Source organism: Scleropages formosus, chromosome 21 (genome assembly GCF_900964775.1).
Source record: "Scleropages formosus chromosome 21, fSclFor1.1, whole genome shotgun sequence".
Lineage (NCBI taxonomy): Eukaryota > Metazoa > Chordata > Actinopteri > Osteoglossiformes > Osteoglossidae > Scleropages > Scleropages formosus.
In genome coordinates this window covers 20,831,498-20,849,935 of record NC_041826.1, presented here as the reverse complement: position 1 = coordinate 20,849,935, position 18,438 = coordinate 20,831,498, and the positions used below count along the sequence as shown (strand labels likewise).

Here is an 18,438-nt window from a genome sequence, read left to right as displayed (position 1 = left end):
TTTGACATTTATAATTATTTCATAATTTGTTTATGCAACATTCAAAGCTGTAAATTCAATATGGCTACTTTTTGTTAAAAACACATTATGTACAATAATTGCAATACACAAGGTATTTGGCATACTTACAACAATCTCTGTGTGTAATTTACAATTTCACAAAAAAACAAATTTATGCAAATATTTAATCCCAAATTTGCAAAAAGAAAAAAAGAAACCATACAAAAAAAAAAAAAAAAGAGGAAAACATACAAAGAATACGGCCGTTAATATTGAAAAACGTCACTGAGTTAAGCAGTCAATATTGTCCACTGACGTATTACAAAACGATGTCTGCACACAATAAAATACTTCGATGGGCCTACAGCCCACAATAATCTAAGTACTGTAAAACAGAAATTTACAGTTCATTCAGTCAGTATTCTCCAGTTGAGCAAAATATACTGTGTATAGGAAAAAGTGTCGGAAAAAAGAACACCCGTACAATCACGTAGCTAATTCCTGCTTTAGTGGAAATGTCGATGAAAGCGCGGCAAGCCGAAAGTATTAACGGTGTTAACGCGGTAAAGGAATGTATCGCCTCACTCTGGTGAGGACTTGAAAAACGTACTGCATCCCGTCACACGTAACCGGTACGTTCACATGTAGCGAATGCCCATGCCGGGCGGTCGAGTGTCCGCTCCCTCCGAGCCGTGAGCAGTAGGGTCGAGCAGAAAGGCCCTTTAACTTCGCCACCTGGACCAGAAAGCCGGTATTGCGTCACACGGGCCTCGTGCGACCACAAAGCCAACTGTGCTTCCATTGCACCGCACGCAAAGTAGAAAAGCAAGGAACCGTCCTCATTTACAGCCGCGCTCGGGAGAGCGCGCGTCTCCGCTTCCTAAAACCCGCGGTTCCGGTTACATGCAAGAACATACGTTCCTTTGGCACAATACTTGGAAAACCCCGTGGAAACGGCACGTGGTATCTAACATCTCTAGTCTTCACGCAGGAGGAGCAGTTGGTTCCAGGCCGTACAGAAACATGTTAGGGGGAAAAAAAAAAAAAAAAAAAAAAACATCTCTAGCACCTTTTGGCCACCAAGAACGGTAGAAACGGTTTCCTATGCGTTTACAGGGTTTGCTGGAAAACTTCAAAAATAACCACAATCTACTCTTAGTATTTAAGGCAAAAAAACCCCTGTGCAACTTTTACCTCTAGTTTTCAGGCTGACCACTGACGCGTGCATGGTTCCATGTGTGCTCGCCTATAATGTGTTCAGGGATGTGCGGTCTGTCGAACCCTTGAAAAGAGAATGCTTAAATCTGTCCTCTACTTCTCGTCTACAGCCGTGGGATTACCGAACCGCTAAGTGCAAAACACGCTTTTTCCACCAGCAGGGTGGCGCTATAGTTGCGAAACCTTTCTTGGCAGAGGCCGGGGCCTCGGAACGTGATCGGCCCTGCGGGGATCCGAGTCCAGCTTGGCGGGTCGGAGCTGGTGGGGCTTGGGGGGGAGGGCCGGCGGCAGGCTCAACGGGGCAGCGCTGGGAGGGATGGACAGGCTGTGGGGGAGGGGCACGGGCCGGCGAGCGTTGGTACGCTCGTATACGCTGTACGGGGGCGGGGTCTTGTTCTCCCTGCGCAGGAGCTCGTCCGAGCCGCTGGACACGGAGCTGGTGAGCGGAGCGGGCTCGCCGGCGGGTGGAGCCTCGAGGCCCGAAGCGTCCGACACGCTGCAGCGGCTCAGCGAGGAGATGCCGCTGCTGTAGCTGCCCGACAGCGCTGGCGAGTTGGACACCAGCCCTCCCGGCTGGCACTCGGTCGGGGAGGGGGTGAGCGGCGGCACGCAGTTCTGCAAGACAAAGACAGCGGGCTTCAGGCTGGCCGGCGGCACGGCGCGAGAGAAGGGCTCATCGACAAAGAGCGGGTGTCGTCGTTCCATCTCCCGCTTCGACGTGCGCACGGGACCGGAAAGCGCAACGCTGAGAAAAAGTCACTCATTACCAGCCTGTGTTCCAAGGCGGTCGCCGCGGAGGGCGGTGTTCGGCAGGGTAAATCGCTAATTAGCGGCATTATTGGACAGACGGCGTCAATGGGAAAAGAAAAAAAGGAAAAAGAAATCAATGCGCGCTGCTAAACAAAGAAAAGGATGCGCGAGAACCCGAAAAACAGATTCAAAGCAGATCCGCCAAGGCCTGGACACCCACACCTGAAACGCTGCGCTCGGTGGGCCGAAAAAAGCAGGAAAAAGCCATTATCCGTGGTTGCGGAGCCGTACGCGCCGCGGAAAAGTAAAGAAGCGCTGCTGTAGGCCTATTCTCGAGCGCGAAGGGTCACGGGTTGACGTACCTTCTGAGGAGATCTGGCGATGGGGATGGGGACGGGCGACAGCGACCTCAGGTTCCTCGCAGGGGAGCCTGACGGCGGGGAAGAGAACGGTAAACGTGGATCCGAGGCGAGCGACGCTCGTAAAGGAAGCACGCGCCGAAGTAAGCAGGGTGCGACAACAAGCCTGAAGCCGTGCGCTAACATGCTGATCCTGCGCTAAGCCCTGGGATATTAGCATATTAGCGGTGCCTCTCAAACGGCACGAGTCCCTGTCACGCTGTCCAGTTATCTGGGGGGGGGGGGGAAAGGAAAACAGACTAGGAAACCTATCCTCTAAGGAACGCAAACCCAGAAAAAGTCGCTTTAATTCCGGCCCCGAACAGTTTAAGCCCCGGGGAGGCGGCAAGCTGATGGGTCTCCGTTTACACTTGACATTTCCCTTGATCTTGGATTTAATGGAGCCTTGAGGTGGCACAGAGATAAAAGGGTAAAAAATGGTCGCAGAACACCGATCTCATGGAACAATGTGTGGATTAAGGCGTGCGGAAGCGGGACTGGCTCAGGCACGGAGTTAGCGCACCGCGCTATCGCTGGCGAGCTAAAGACAACATGTTCGGGAGGGACCCGTTGACACGATCCAGGCCCGTTCTGTCCACAGGAAACCTCCCCTCGCCGGAATGATTCCCGCAAGAGCTCTAAAAAAGCCTCCGCTTGTACGGGCAGTCCCCGGATTAGGAACGAGTTCCGTTCCCGAGTTTGTCTTTAAGTCGAATTCGTACGTAAATCGGAAAAGTTCCGGTTCGTATCCAACGTTATAGTCAAACGTTTGTCTGAGTATATAGTATATTGCGTACCTTTCTATGCATGAAAAACATTAAAGAAACACTTCCGGATACACTAAAATATCTTTAACGTAACAATACAGTAATAACCATAACAATGCAATGTAATGATGATAATTATTATAATAATAATAAATGTAACTACAGCATAGTAGAAAGACACAGAGATGATAAGTTACTACAGTATTTATAATAGAGAGATAGGGAGGGGGAGGAGAGAGAATGTGTGTGTGTATGTAGGTATAAAAAGATTAAAGGAACTTTAATGTTCACTTTTCCACTGTTCGTTGGCGTTTCACCTTTTTCCGACCGGTTTATTATTTCCACTTTCAATTGTGATCGTTCTCATTTCCTTTGATGCATCATCATCATCACTTGTATCGCATTTACGCTTTGGCGCCATGGTTAGGAGGATATAAACAAAGAAATTAAAGCCAAATACAGTAACAGACACGAGACACTTAACCGCAACGCGGTCCGACTGAAAAGAAGGAAGTTTTTGTCCTACTTTGGGCTCACGAGCCAACAAATCTCTGCAGACGCTCAATGTTTTGATATGAGTCCCAAAGCAGTATCCGATTGTCGTTACGAATCATTGTATGTAACTCAAGTTTTTAATATAATAGGCTTTACGGGGGGTGGTTCGTAACTACGGGTTGTTCGTAAGTCGAACGTTCGTAACCCAGGGACTGCCTATACTGCAACTACTGCATAGTAGCAGAAACAGCAGGGAAGAGATGTCCGGTCCGCATCAAGCACAAGAGCAGACAAAATGGAGAGGAATGCAGGGTGAGAACGCAGGCTGGCCAGGCGTACACAAGCATGCGATGAGCATCGATGGGAGCGGGTGAGAAGGCGTGCGCAATGTGGGCGCCGGCGCTGAAGTGGCTTCCGTTGATCTTTACCTGCGTACGATGGCCTAGGAGGGACGGGGGGTGATACCAATGTTCCCGCAGTGTCTGAACACTGTGCGCTAGCTTCTTTAGCAGTGTCTACACTCCAACCACCCAGAGTCGGGTTTGCGACTTTAATGTGCAAAAGATAGATGGGGAAAATCGCTGGTCATTCCTCCTGGTTCAAAACAGCCTAAAATAAATAATCAGTTTATTCATGAAGTCAAGTTCAACGGGATGTTATATGTGAAATACCCTGGGGCGGTGCTTCTAAATTTGGGGTCTGGCGGCGGGCCTCGGGGGACGTGAAAGCTCATCGGGGGACAGATGGGATCCAGCGGTGTAGGTATAGGTTATCGGGCGTGCGTGGTGCGATCTATCACTTCTGACAGGGTAAGGCATGGTGTTCCGTCCTTGACAACTTGTGGCAACGGAACCACCCGGTCTGTTATTGCACGGGCTTTGAAACCACAACACTCGCTCTCGTGCAAGGCAGTGCAGCGTGGGGTTCGAAGCCTTTCAGCGGCAATACTAATCAGTATATTTTTTGGGGCGAAGGGAGGTCAAAGCTGAATAACTACATGACATTGACCCATTTGGCTGATGCTTTTCTCCAAAAGGGACTCTCAATTATTCACGCAGCTGGGTAATTTTTACTGCCATTTAGGTAAACACCTCACTCAAGCGCACTACAGCTAGAGGTGGGATTTGAACCTGCAACCTTTGACGCCACGAGGAGCAGAGCTAACCACTACGCCATTCCTCCGAAACCAACGCTTACTACCAGGAATGTTCTACAGAGTTCCGCGAGACAACGCGAACGTAACAGTAATTAAAGAGCCGCTTCGCAAATTCTCATTAAGTTGCACAAAGCCTGTGAAATCGGAAAGAAGGGGAGAAGGTGCTCGCGCGGCACGTCGAGTCCATCTGCATCCGCGAGACGTGGCGGCGGACGGCCGCTCGGAGACGACGATTCCCTGCTTCCCGTTTTAATGAAACGCTCGCTCCGGCGGCTTGCTTTTTAACCGACTCTCCACCCCCTCCGCAGCGGTTCAAAGGCTGTAATCAAATCTCTTTGCCGCTTTCATTTACACAGGGGGGCATTTTAAAATGATTCCAAAACTGCTCCTTTGGCACGAGCGCAAATTAAAACACATCATTGCTGAATATTTCTGAAACCTGCCAACTTGAAAAAGCAGGAATTTAGGCATTAATAAGTATCAATATTTGACTTCGGGCTGAATTCCCTCCAAGAGGCAAAGCAAAAGCTGAGATTTATTACCATCTCATATTTAGCTGATGCTTTTCTCCAAAGCGACTTATAATGTTAATCTATTTACAATTGTTTACCCATTTATAAAGCTGGGCAATTTTTGGGTAAATACGGTGCTCAAGAGTACTACAGCCAGAGGTGAGATTCGAACCTACGGGCCCAAACACAACAGCTCTAACCACTACGCTACTAGCTGTTCCTCTTGCCTATTTGCTGTCCTGTCCACAGGTATTTCACAGTCACGTGCTCTTCCCTCCTTTGGGGCTCGGCCCCAGGACCTGCCGTTCACCCGCGCCTCTCGAACCTTCAGCAGGGACTCTGTTCACAGATGAAAACAAACCAGGCCACCGAGATGCTAACTGGCACGCGTCTCCGCTTCCCGAGGCCTGAACTGTGAGTTACATTTACATCTCTTCAGATGAGCAGGCGGCAGGTTCCGGGTGATCGAGGACACGCGCCTCGCGGTAGGTCACACTCGCGCCGCAACGTGTACCTACGTGCTTCGTCGCAAACCGGGCGAGAACGCCCCCGAAAACACCCACCGCTCGCAGCCTCGACGACTCGAGCGCGCTCTCCACCGGGGCTCGTGAAATACGGAGCGCGATTGAAGAGGAGAACAACCTCTTGTTGAGACACATTATAACTGCTGTACGTGTGTATTGTGCGCTGCGATTACCCCGCTAAACACTCTTACCTCGGTCTGGTGCCGAGAGATTGGGCTCGCTCCGAGGTAAAGAGCTCTCACCCATTAGGTGTGGCAGGATCCTCTGCAAATACATAAAAAAAAAAAAACACAAACACACGGTTGAGGAGCATTAAGGTGCTGCATAGACTCACCTGTATTCATTTAATTGATGCTTTTCATCAAAGCAACTCCCCATTATTTACCCATTTATACAGCTGGGTAATTTTACCAGAGCAATTTAAGGTAAGTACCTTGCACAAAGGTACTACTGCTGGAGGTGGGATTTGAACCAACAACCAGTGGGTTTAAAGGCAGCAGCTCTGACCACTACGCTACTACCTGTCCCCAGTTGGCGTGTGGGGTTTGTGCTTAGGAAACCCACCTGTGGCGGTTCCGGAGGGTTGGGGTAGATGGCGCTGCAGGGTCTGTCCCTGGGCGAGAGGCAGGAGTTCTCCCTGGAATGCTTGTGCTTGTCGGACAGCAACGGGGATCCTGCAGCGGGTGGGGGACCGGTTTACGACCGTGACTCAAAGCACGTAACGCAGCGCAGGGCACCGTGGGGGATTCCGAGGACGACTGCTCTCACCTCGGGCGCTGGAGGGTGCGGAGCTGGTCACGTTCGGTGAGGCCGAGTGGTTCGAGCTCAGGCTTGAGGTAGAGGGGCTTGGCTGGAGGGGGACACAACCCACATGAACCCACGTTACCGCGATTCCTATGGCAGGTAGCGTTGCGATTAAGAACGTGGACGTGCAACCCGAAGGCCGCCGGAAGGTTGCTGGTTCACACCCCACTCATTTCCGACTGAAATTCTACAAGTTATTCAACTATTAACCAGTAAATTAATTGAAAGTGACGGTTATTGTCTTTGGCAGACGGTCTCCTGGGACACCTGTCTCGTCCTCACCGGGGACATACCGGCGCGTTTCGCGTCCTCGTCGATAAGGAGCGGGAAGGGGGCTCCTCCAGGGGCCCGCGGGCCGAGCGCCTACCTGCATGTTGAAGACTTCGTCCGAACTCTCGGACTGGCCCGTGATGTTGCTCACTTCGTTGGAGGCCTGCGACGACAGCGAGGATGAGGAGTACCGGTTGCCAGCTGGGTAGCTGAGCGGACTGTCGGGGACAAAGAGACGCAGCTGTTGTTCCGACTTCCTGCCCTGACGCGGCGTCCCCAAACACGCAGGTCGGGAGCAGAGTGCCACCTAGAGGACACGGACCGCGTGCGCATCTGCAGAGGGGGTGCCGGGGGTGGGGGGCGGGACTCACCTGCGTCTCGCCACTATGCGTCCGCCGTCCGGGCTGATGACGTTGGACAGGGAGTTCCTGCAAATGCGCGGGCTCCCGTTGGTGAAGGGCACCGGGCTCGCGTGCACGTAGGCTGGGAGCTCCTGAGTGGGGTGATGGAGGGACAGTGAACACAGCGTTGGTTCGAATCCCTGAAAGCATCGACACCAGGGGTGTCCAACGTGAGACCCAAAGACTCTGTACTCGTAACGCGGCTCACGAGAACATCTGTATTATTATTAATTCCGACTAAACCTACCAAAAATACGATAATTCCACCGCGCCACACGATAACATAACTATAGTTAGACGCGCACCCAACAGCTACATAAAATATAATAATAGCTTTTCAACGTTTAAGATTCCATTGGTCATTTGCTACGATTTTTTACAACACATACGTCCTTTGGACCCGTTCACAATAAGGACTGTGGCTCTTGGCTAAAAAAGGCTCGTACACCACTGCTGTAAACCGAGGTAAAACGCAGAACCGAAGGCTCCGTAAGCGGCTTGCGGTCACGACTCGGAAGAGAAGGTTTGCGGGTTTTTTTTTTTTCCTCTTTTTGCTGGTGAAAACGAAGTAAAACTACGGGAAAAGGCTCACCTGTATCCCCAAGCTTGACTTCATCAGGTGGAACTGATCCACCAGCTTTTTATGCAAGGGCCGCATGTCCTGCGGAACGACCTTCTCGTGCAGCGCCAGGCCGTACTCCAGGATGTGCGCCTGACAAACAAACACAAAGTCACCCCCCCTTCGGACGAGATCCGGTCGGGTTTCGCGCGCGCTGCCAACGGAGCGGCTTCGCACCCACCTGCTCAAACATGAGCTCCCTGAGCCGGCCGATCTTCTCCCCGTCTTCCGGGTGACTGGCGGCGTAGTCCTTCCCGAAGAAGGCCTGCGGAGACAAACCCAGCTTCCCTCAGACCCCCGAGAGATGAGCAGACTCTCCCCAAGGTCCCCAGGAGACCTGTGGAGGTTCACAGGGGGTGCTGCTCCTCTCCCTGACCCCAAAGATCTTTCCTTCCCAGGAGCACCAGAGCACTCCAAAGAAACACACTGATTCTGTACAGTGGAGTGGGCAGAACTGATTAATTACACTTAATTAATTAATTACAGTGCTTTGCAAGTTTGTCTCTGTGATTTTATATCGGTCAACAGCCACTTAGACATGTTTGATGAGTGTTTCCTTCAGGTGCTGAACTAGGACAGCTGGTGGTGTAGTGGTTAGAGCTGCTGCCTTAGGACCCAATGGTTGCAGGTTTGAATCCCACCTCCAGCTGTAGTATGCTTGAGCATTTACACTTATTCAGTGTGGGTGGCACAGTGGGTAGTGCTGCTGCCTCACAGCACCTGGGTGGTGTGAGAGGCTGTGGGTTTGATCCCTACTTGGTCTATGTGGAGTTTGCATGTTCTCTGGGTGGGTTTCCTTGTGATGCTCTGGTTTCCTCCCACCATCCAAATACATGCTGTTCAGGTTCACCCATAGTGTATGAGTGAGTGACAGAGAGAGAGTGTGTGTGTGTGTTCCACTGATGTATGGATGAGTGACCCAGTGTAAGTAGTGTATCTAGCAGTGTAAGTCACCGCGGTAAATAAGGTGTGTGGGCTGATGACACTACATAGAGTTCATTGGAAGTTGCTTTGGAGAATAGTGTCTGCTAAGTAAATTGAAATCTAGCGGACACTTTTCGCCAAAGCTACTTGTACTCATTTATACAGCTGGGTAATTTTTACTGGAGCAATTTAGGGGGAGTACTTTGCTCAAGGGTACTAGAGCCAGTGGTGAGACTCGAAGCTGTAACTTCTAGGGTCAAAGGCAGCAGCATTATCCACAACACGATCAGCTGCCCCCAAGCTACTCACCCTAAACTACTCCAGTAAAATTACCCAGCTGTATAAACAGGTGCCTCAACGTTGTCGGTCACTTTGGAGTAAAATGTCGGATAAATATAAATGTTGCCCTGTTTATAAAGCGGAGCCACATCCAGAGCCGTATGACCCCCGAGGCTGTGAGAACGCACACCACGCTGGTACCGGTTTTCCCAGACTGCAAGGGACACGGAGTAAAGAGCACGGTAGAATTGCCTTTCGTGCCGAGAATGGCCGAGCAGCGACTCAGCACGATGGGTAAACTAGAGATGTAACGGCACTGCCGGGGGCACCGACACCAGGCCATTCGCCACGGAGCCCTACTGGCAGACACATGCAGCGGAGGGCGGGGATAAGGGCGCACGCAGAGGTACCTCTTGGTAACGGGCGAGCCCCCCGTTGACGGCGGCGTCGATGACTCCGTTGAGGCACATGGTGAGCGGGCTGACGCTGTGCGGATGTCGCGCCTGGCACTGTGCGATGAGGCCGCGCAGCTGCAGGTTCTTGTTCTCCAGCACCTCGATGGCGTTCTCCAGGGGGCTCACCTCCATCTGAGACGCAACGTGGGCGGCAGAGGCTGAGCGGCGCGCTGGAGAGAAGCGCCTCTCCGCAACGCCCTCAGTTCCCCGCTTTCGATACGTATACAAAACAGGCTGCAGGAAAGATTAACTGGTCCTCGGACACAAGGGAGAAATGTGTAACCATGGTAATGCGTAACCAGGTGACGGTAAAGTACGCCGAAGGCTCTGGGTAAAACACGGTAGGACAGGGTACTCGCCAGCTCCCGCTTCTCCACCTCGAACCAGCGCGAAATCCCAGGCAAACTCTGTACCAGCGTCAGCGTGGTCCTCTCCACCCACAGGCTCTATATACACACACACACACACACACGCACACACACGGAACATCAGAAGGACAGAGGTGGAGGTGCTGTACCACGCCCCTATAAGACTCACTTTTTAACGTGATGCGTTCCTCACGGGCTCGGCACTCAGGCGTTCCGCAGACGAACCGGGTTTTTACCACGTTATTATCAGTTCCGTTAAAAATACAGGAAAGGAACGATGATCCGACAGATCGGTTTATTTCCACAATATGATCAATTACAAGATGGGAACGGCCTTAATCGGCAGAACTTGGTCGCCACGAAACGAGCACAAGCGTTCCAGCAAGGCACCACGTGGACACGGCCGTGCGGCTGGATGAATGAGGGGATGAAGATGGGACTAGATGGATGAGTCATTAATGAGTGAATTGCTGCACGGGTGGTTCACAGATGAATGAATGAATGAATGAATGAATGAATGGGCTCACCTTGAACTCGTTCTCCTTGTCTTTGGTCCCCTTGTGGAAAGGCCGGTCGTAGCGGAACCTCCAAATGTGGTTGACCTTGTAGAAGCTCTTGATGCTGTCAGGCACTCCGTCCCTCTGCAGCACATCCTGGGCCTCGGGGATGGGGGTGACCGCGTAGATCTGCAGGTCTGCGCGGGGTCCCGTCAAGGTCGGGCGCGAGAGGAAAGGCGGCGGGCCGCGGAGGGTGCGAGACGGGCGCTCCGAGCCGCCAGCGCCGGGCGGCAGATGACCCCCCCAGAAGTGCCGGACCGCGGGTCGGCGGATATAAATATGAACGGATAGCTGCCGTCAGGGCCAAAGACTCTTGATTAATAGTGCAGGAGGATAACAAAGCGATATGCTAATGCGGTTTGACCAGCCCTGTCCACTCTAATTGCACCCTGGGGAAAGAAGCCCTTCCAAACAGCTGTCCCATCCATTGTCCAACATTATCATAATGGCCCTCATCATGGAATGTGCAGGGTAATTTAAACCGGTATCGATTTACCTGCTCCCGTGTCTGTGCCCCAGGACACGGCCCTCGCCGTCGGGACACGGCATCAAAGTACGATTACCGTATCAGAGAGGACACCTCGTCTCAAAATATGATTTGGCATTTAAAGTCCCTTTTATCCGGAAAACATTAAAGAACTCGCTGCTTTCTGTGTAGCGCGCTGGCGGGCGCACAGTCGCACCTGCACAAACACACACACACACTCGTAATCCGACGAGCGCTCGTGTGTCGGCTGCCTCGGTGACTCAGGCGCCTCTCCGTACCCAGGCTGTGTGTTCGGAGGTGGCTGCACGCTCCGAACTTCCGCGTTCGCCCGGGTTGGCTTCCTGGGTGCTCTGGTTTCCTCTCGCAGTCCAACGACCCATGTTTCAAGAGGACCGATGTCTTGAAATTGTCTGTCGTGTGTGTGTGTGTGTGTGTGTGTGTGTGTGTGTGTATCTGGGGAGGGAGGCATTGCTCTGCTACGCAAATGGGAGAATATTAATGATTACTAACACTCTCGAGAGTGAATCACTCGCTAAATTAATTCACGCAAAGGCTCGAGCTCCGCGCCGCAGCATCAGTGTGTTCAACCGCAGGATACACTGGGCCTCGGCCTGGGTGATGGTGTCGTCGGGCAGGTTCACGTGCTGCATGGCGATGGCGTGGGGGAACTCGTTGAGCATGCGCTGTTGGAACGCCTCGAGCCGCTCGTAGTCGTGACCCCGGCACACAAACTCCTTGTTCTGCACGCAAGGAAAGGAGAGATCCAGGCTTCAGCGGGCGGCTCAGGCTCGCTGCCTCTCCCGCCCGGGACCTCGGCGCGTCCCCGCCTTCACGGCCCCAACCTCAGCGCCCACCAGCAGACCCCAACCTCAGCCCCCCCGCTCCAAGTGGCCTCCCTGCCAGCCGCGTCCATCGCCTGCTGCTCAAAATAAGTCCAGCCACAGATATCATCGCTTTTTTTTGTGCAGGGATCCATTCACTGGTGTCTTTCAACGGTCGAGCGCTTGCTGTGACTGCCACCTGGTGGACAGCTGAACCGCCGTTCCCAGTTGTGCTACCGACTCGGCACACGCTCCGCTTGAGAGGGAAACGAATAAAATAATAATTTATTACTATTATTATTATTAGTAGTAGTAGTAAACGCTGCTGTCTCACAGCGCCAGGGTGGTATGAGAGGACGTGGGTTCGATCCTTGCTCAGTCTGTGTGGAGTTTGCATCTTCTCCCCGTGTCTGCGTGGGTTTCCTCCAGGTGCTCTGGTTTCCTCCCACACTCCAAAGACATGCTGTTCAGGTTCCCCATAGTGCGTGAGTGACAGAGAGAGTGTGTTCCACTGATGTATGGATGAGTGACCCAGTGTAAGCAGTGTATCTAGCAGTGTAAGTGACCGCGGTGAATAAGGTGTGTGGGCTGATAACACGGTACAGAGTTCATTGGAAGCTGCTTTGGAGAAAAGCATCTGCTAAATAAATAAATGTAAATCTGAAAGAAGAGCATTTGCTGCCAAATGCCTTGTAAATATATTTCTTAAATATACATCTAAGAATGACCTTAAAAATCTCGTACCGCTGAACCCCACTATAACCCTAAATTTAAACTTAACGCTGAACTCGAAGAGCCTCCGCGGTGCTGCCGATTCCCACGAAACGCACGTGAAACACGGTAAAGGGCCCAGGGGAAGGCATCGGAGCACCGCCCACTTACCCGAAGAAAGAAGGGGAACTTCTTGCCATAGAAGCCCACCCTGAAGAACTCTGGTTCCAGTCGCTGCTGGTCCATAATTTTGTCGTACAACGAGGCCTCCATCATCTGCAAGAGCCTCGCCGTTAGTGCCGCACTTACTTCGCACTCGACGACAGATTCCGCCGTTTCGTTCGATTCCGGGGTAAAGCTCACCCGCATTTTACTCAGGTTCCTGTAGTCGTAATAGGCCTCGTACTGGTCGGCCAGCTCTCTGCACAGGATTATGCCGTTTTCCCAGCACTGAAAATGACAGGATGCGAAAAGATCAGGAAAAGTGTCAAACTGCAGAAGGAGACACTCTTAGCACACAAGTCATGCGCTCCTGAAAAACCCTTCGCGAGGTCAACCGCCATAACTTTAAACATTATAATTACAATTATTATTATAATTACATTCCTGATGCGTTCCCGAGCCCCAAAAACGACACGCACTCACGTTTAAAAAAAAAAAAAAAAAAAAAACTACAAAATCCCACTAAAATGACTAAAATTACATCAGCAATTCATGTGAGAAATCATAACAAGTGAGTTTCCCTTTATTAATGACTCTTTGTATTTTCATTTATCAGATACTTTTCTCCAGTGACTTACGCTGTTAAAGTACTCACTGTTATTTACCCATTGATACAGCTGGGTAATTTTACTGGAGCAATTCAGTGTAAATACTTTGCTCAGGAGTACTACAGCGGGAGGTGGGAATCGAACATACGACCTTTGGGTTCGAAGGCAGTGGCTCTAACCAGCTGTCCCGGTGACTTATAACGTTAAGCTACTGTACAGTTATTCACCCATTCATACACCTGGGTAACTTTACTGGAGCAATTTAGGGTAAGTACCTTACTCAAACTACAGGGATCAAACCTATGACCTTTGGGTCCAAAGGGAAAAGATTCATTCGCTGTGCTACCAGCTGCCCCACGGTAGTAATATAACACTGTATGTCTGTCCACCTGGGCTTGTTCAGCTCTGTAGCACCTATTATACAGTTAATACTAATAATTACACTAATACTAATAAAAAAGAGGAATAATTGTGATTAATACACTTAATACAAACCAAATATGCATATATGCATATTATACTCAATGCTTATGTACTTATTCAATCTTTAGTTTTAAAAAAAAAAAAAAAAAAAAGAAAAAACAAAGAGTAAAGACAAAAAAAAAAAAATCTATGAAAACAATGAAAATTACTTTATAAGCATTGAATAAGTTTATGTTTGGACAGCCTGTTGGGGGGGGGGGGGGGGGTGTCTCATTATCGACATTATAGCAGATGACATTAAGTAACGGGCACAAACCAAACTATAACTGCAAAAACAACCGCGCTGCGGGTCTAGTCTCTGGTCCGGGCGGCACAGTGGTGCAGCGGGTACAGGTACTGCGGTCGTCTCACTGTGACTGGATACGGGTTCAGTCCCAGCTCAGTGTGTGTGGACTCCGCACCTTCTCCTCGGGTTTGTGTGGGTTTTCTCCGGGAGACCCAGTTTCCACCCAGTGGCGGCACCAGGGGGGGTGCGGGGGGTGCAGGCCGCACCGGGTGACACCAAAATGAGTGTCTATAAAATGTTGTGCAGTGTTTCGGCAGAAATGTATAATTTTTTAGAAAAATATCCCTGTAGTTCGATATAAGGACAAAAACATTGTTCGTAATAAAGCCCAGTTTACATGTATCAATAAACCTACAAGGATAAAAATCTGCGCTCGTTGACTTTTTGAACCTTCCAATGTGCTCCGCTCACAGCTCTCATTATTACCCAATTACAATTACAATTACAATTACAGTGACGCTTCCGGTCACGTGGTTTCGTCTCCACGCGCTACGATCACGCGCTCTCGTTTCCGTCGCTGCTGCTGTTTTAATAAATTATAGTCGCACATTTTGTCACATTTTCCGGTGTTTTAGCTACAATATTGTGGTAATTAGTATTTGTGAACCTATATCAATAACGTTAAAATAAACAAAATTTTGATGTACTTCTTAAATGTTTTTACTTCCAGTTCTATTGTTTTCTTACCAAATTTTCACTTTAACCACACGAAACTAAATGTAAATACATTGTGCATATGATATTGTAATTTAAAGGTGTAATTGTAATTTTGCAAGTTGTTTATGTTACTCCTACTGCCGTTACATTCAGTGATATAGGGGAATTACGATTCACGAGTAACGTTAGTACAAAAAACATTACTAAGGTACGGGATGAGGTCCATGGGGGGGGGTAGTGACACCATGAGTTACGGCACTGGGTGACACCAACCCTAGTGACACCACTGTTTCCTCCCAGAGTAAAAACGATGATGTGTTACTGGCGGCTCTAAATTGCCTGAAGTAAGCCTGTGTGTGTGTGTGTGTGTGTGTGTGTGTGTGTGTGTTACACTGCTCTACTACAGAAATGTCTAGATGACCGCAGGGACTTCAGTTCAGCGTATCCATCCAGCGCTGTCTGTCACCGGGCAAAGTTTTCAGACTCAGAGCATCCGCTCAAAGAATGGCTGTAAATGTCCCACGCTGCTCGGCTGTGGCACCAAACTCAAAACTGGCTCCTCGTAAATATGAAGAGCAAGCAGGGCGTTAAGTGGCGCTTCTCGTAACCCGAATCGCTGCTTCTTGGGGGATCAATGCGCTCGATCACGATTTTGTGGGGGACACACCAGTGTAGTACTACCACCGTACACTAGGGGGCAGTAGCAGACAGTCACATGTGAAGACACACACACACACACACACACACACACACACACACACACACACACACACACAGGGCTCACAGCGCCCCTTGCCATTCTGCTAATGAAATGCAGGATTTCCCAGCCCGCTGCTTCCCGCACGATCGCCTTTAATCGCGCGTTTTCCGCAGGGAACCACAGGGCGCCCCCACCGCACACGCAGGTACATTACTCATCCCCGGGACCATTCGTACCCTAGTAATCTGTCACGGTGGCCCTCTGCGACCAGGCTGGCGGCGGACGGCGCGAACGCGGGAATTCACACGGCGCCTTTAAAACGGCTACAATTACATGGGGTCGGGGGGGGTCCTGCTGAACGGACCTCCGTGCTCTCGCTTCCAAGGACCACGCGGTGCACGACGGCCAAGCGACCGCGGCTCTACCGCACGGAACGCTAGATCAATCCCGGAAACCGACGAGCCGCCCAGAACTGGAGACCCAGGCAGTGACCCACCTTGCCGCGGTCAAAGTTCTGCACGATGGTGAGGTGCAGGTACTCCTTACGCTGCCATTCCGTCTGCATGGGGTAGTTGAGGAACTCGCGAAGCGGCCGGTCCGACCACTCCAGCAGCTCGTCGTACAGCAGCAGCGTGTAGGCAGCCTCTGCGTTGATCGCACACAGACACACACACCGCCCATGACTGGCGGCCCACACCGGCACCCCTATTCCACTCCCATCAGCGACAGTTCACCTGTGTAGTTCTGGGCTTTCAGGTGGAGGTCGTACAGCTTGTGGATGTAGCGGATGTACATCTCCTCCTTGTTGAGCTCCGTTTTGTAGAAGTTCTGGAAAAAATCAGGGGGGTTGGGGTTGGGGGGGCGGTCACTGGTGCTCACAATGCTCTCCGCAGCAGAACGAAGAACCACTAGAGGTGCGGAACACTCTCGGCACAGGGCCCGCTCTCTTAGCATGAGTCCGAATCACAAGTACGTGACTGAGGAGGTAATTACTGCTCTTAAATAAACAAACGAATAAATAAAAAAAAAAAATTGTTAAAAATCAAGAGTCTAAATCCATAACAACCATGCTGTGCAAATTTAAACGCTTCCACCCACCAACGCGTGGCCCGAAACGGTCATCAAAGCAAACGCGACCGACGAAAGGTCAAAATAACCGTATCCAACGGCCCTTCTCCAACGGAAAGAGCAAGGGATCGCGGGATCGCCGCGACACGCCGAGCGCGGTAAAGTGACAGTAAGGCGACGGTAAAGTGCGGTGCCGTCGGAGGGACCAACCAGGAGGCTGACGGTGCAGCCGATCTTCTTGCCGTCCACCTCCACGGCCTTCATGCAGTCCCTGTGTGGGAGAAAGGCGTCGGGGGGTGAAATGGACCTGTGTGGGGTGTGGCGCACCGTGGGGGGGGGGGGGGTCATGACACGGCGGGTCACCTGTAGTCCAGCAGCCGCTCCATGAGGCGTGTGACGGTGGCGATGAGGGACACGCCGCTCTCCCTCCACGTCTCCCGCTCGATTTTCTTCAGCAAGCTGCAACATTATTGGATGGGTGGGTGGGTTGGGTGGAGGGCCCAAACAGCGCCCCACACCTCCCCACACATGCAAGAGGACGTGAGAGAAGAAGCAGGGAGGTGTCTTACCTAGGGTACGGCCCAAATAGGGGTATTCTACTCCAGGAAGCATTGGTGGAACAGATTCATTTTAATATGTTAATATCGACACACACTCGCACACGTTAGTACCGTGTTAGTACCGTGTTAGAGGAGGGGCAAGAGGAGCTCAGAGGACAGACAGCCGAGTGATCTTTCGGGGGGACGGGGACGCAGCGTGATACACAGATATAGGAGCCTATGTATGAGGAGCGTGGTGATGGAGAACAGCATCCGGGTCGAGACCCAAGCGATCAGGGTTTGACATCGGGGGGCGGGGGGGGGTGTAATGGTGAACATTGAAGCAGCGCTGAAGCAGCTTCTCGGCACAACTCCTCAAGTACAGCGGCTGAAAGCTGATGCGCAGTGTGTGTGTGTGTGTGTGTGTGTGTGTGTGTGTGCGCGCGCGCTCCAGCTTCCATCACTTAGGAATGTGTGTCCAACCAGTCATGAAGGGCCGTTCAATCCCTGCCCCCCCCGAAGCCCCTGTGTTGAATCATATCTGGCTCCAGCAGCACAGTGAAAGAAGTGAGGAGAAAGATACGGACACACATGCACACGGACATTCCACGTGCGCACACACACACACACACACACTGCCAACCTCATAAGCCACTAGCCCCCTTCGGCCAACCGCTAGGTGAGTGAGCCCAAGGTGCCACATAGAGCATTACACACACCACACACACCAGCAACACATCGAAACCCAAAGACTCAGAGGGTCACGCGAGGACGGCTGTGAGCGGCGACCCCCTGCACACACATAGACCACATCGAGCTGCTATATGTGTCTGATACAGTGCCAAATATATTCCCTAAAGGGCAGGTGTGTATACCACATAGAGCAGAAATATAAAATACACTGAGCAACAATACTTTGACCATGCAGAGAAGGTATATGCGCACGCGCACACACACACACACACACACACACACACACACACACACACACACACACACACGCACAGTGCTACTTGAAAGTATGTGAATCCTACAGGGATGGTCATTATTCTTCTTTAGAATATTAAAATAATCTTAGAAAATCTAAATCTTAAATCCTAAAACAATCTTAAAAAATTCGTAAATGACTATGATTTACACCCTTGATTCTACTCACCTACCTGGTTTAACCAGTTCAACTTAGGGTTCACTTATTTTCACACCTGCACTACTTGTGTGTTTCTACCACACACACGATTTCCTCTAAAGAAACATGGAATTGGTCTTTACACACCTGTTACGTCACATGAGAAACACTGATTCTCATTCAATAACCATTTCGTGGTAAAACGAAGGGACACAAGGGGGTAATGCACCTTCAAGGAGCGCAGCGCGTGTATGCATGCGTGTTCACATACAGATGGTGTATTTCTGGAGCGT

At 51.0% G+C, this 18,438-nt stretch overlaps 1 protein-coding gene across 7 annotated transcripts in view; it reads right to left on the bottom strand.

Moving 5' to 3' along the window:
- Window positions 1–966: 966 nt before the first annotated feature.
- Window positions 967–18,438, bottom strand: part of dock4a (dedicator of cytokinesis 4a) — a 79,505-nt gene continuing 62,033 nt past the window's right edge. For 2 of the 7 annotated variants that reach the window (XM_029247145.1, XM_029247146.1), the window contains exons 33-53: window positions 17,050–17,076; window positions 16,844–16,939; window positions 16,691–16,751; window positions 16,147–16,240; window positions 15,909–16,057; window positions 12,880–12,966; window positions 12,688–12,792; window positions 11,583–11,724; window positions 10,468–10,634; window positions 9,932–10,018; window positions 9,528–9,704; window positions 8,096–8,179; window positions 7,888–8,007; window positions 7,266–7,435; window positions 6,992–7,112; window positions 6,589–6,670; window positions 6,385–6,494; window positions 6,012–6,084; window positions 4,057–4,176; window positions 2,331–2,398; window positions 967–1,833 (exon numbers count right to left, since the gene is read on the bottom strand). In XM_029247145.1, coding sequence (XP_029102978.1) covers window positions 1,387–1,833; window positions 2,331–2,398; window positions 4,057–4,176; window positions 6,012–6,084; window positions 6,385–6,494; window positions 6,589–6,670; window positions 6,992–7,112; window positions 7,266–7,435; window positions 7,888–8,007; window positions 8,096–8,179; window positions 9,528–9,704; window positions 9,932–10,018; window positions 10,468–10,634; window positions 11,583–11,724; window positions 12,688–12,792; window positions 12,880–12,966; window positions 15,909–16,057; window positions 16,147–16,240; window positions 16,691–16,751; window positions 16,844–16,939; window positions 17,050–17,076 — 2,587 coding nt within the window. In that variant the 3' untranslated portion in view covers window positions 967–1,386. The remainder of the gene's footprint in view (window positions 1,834–2,330; window positions 2,399–4,056; window positions 4,177–6,011; window positions 6,085–6,384; window positions 6,495–6,588; window positions 6,671–6,991; window positions 7,113–7,265; window positions 7,436–7,887; window positions 8,008–8,095; window positions 8,180–9,527; window positions 9,705–9,931; window positions 10,019–10,467; window positions 10,635–11,582; window positions 11,725–12,687; window positions 12,793–12,879; window positions 12,967–15,908; window positions 16,058–16,146; window positions 16,241–16,690; window positions 16,752–16,843; window positions 16,940–17,049; window positions 17,077–18,438) is intronic. The other 5 variants (XM_029247148.1, XM_029247150.1, XM_029247147.1 and 2 more) reach the window with 5 other exon arrangements.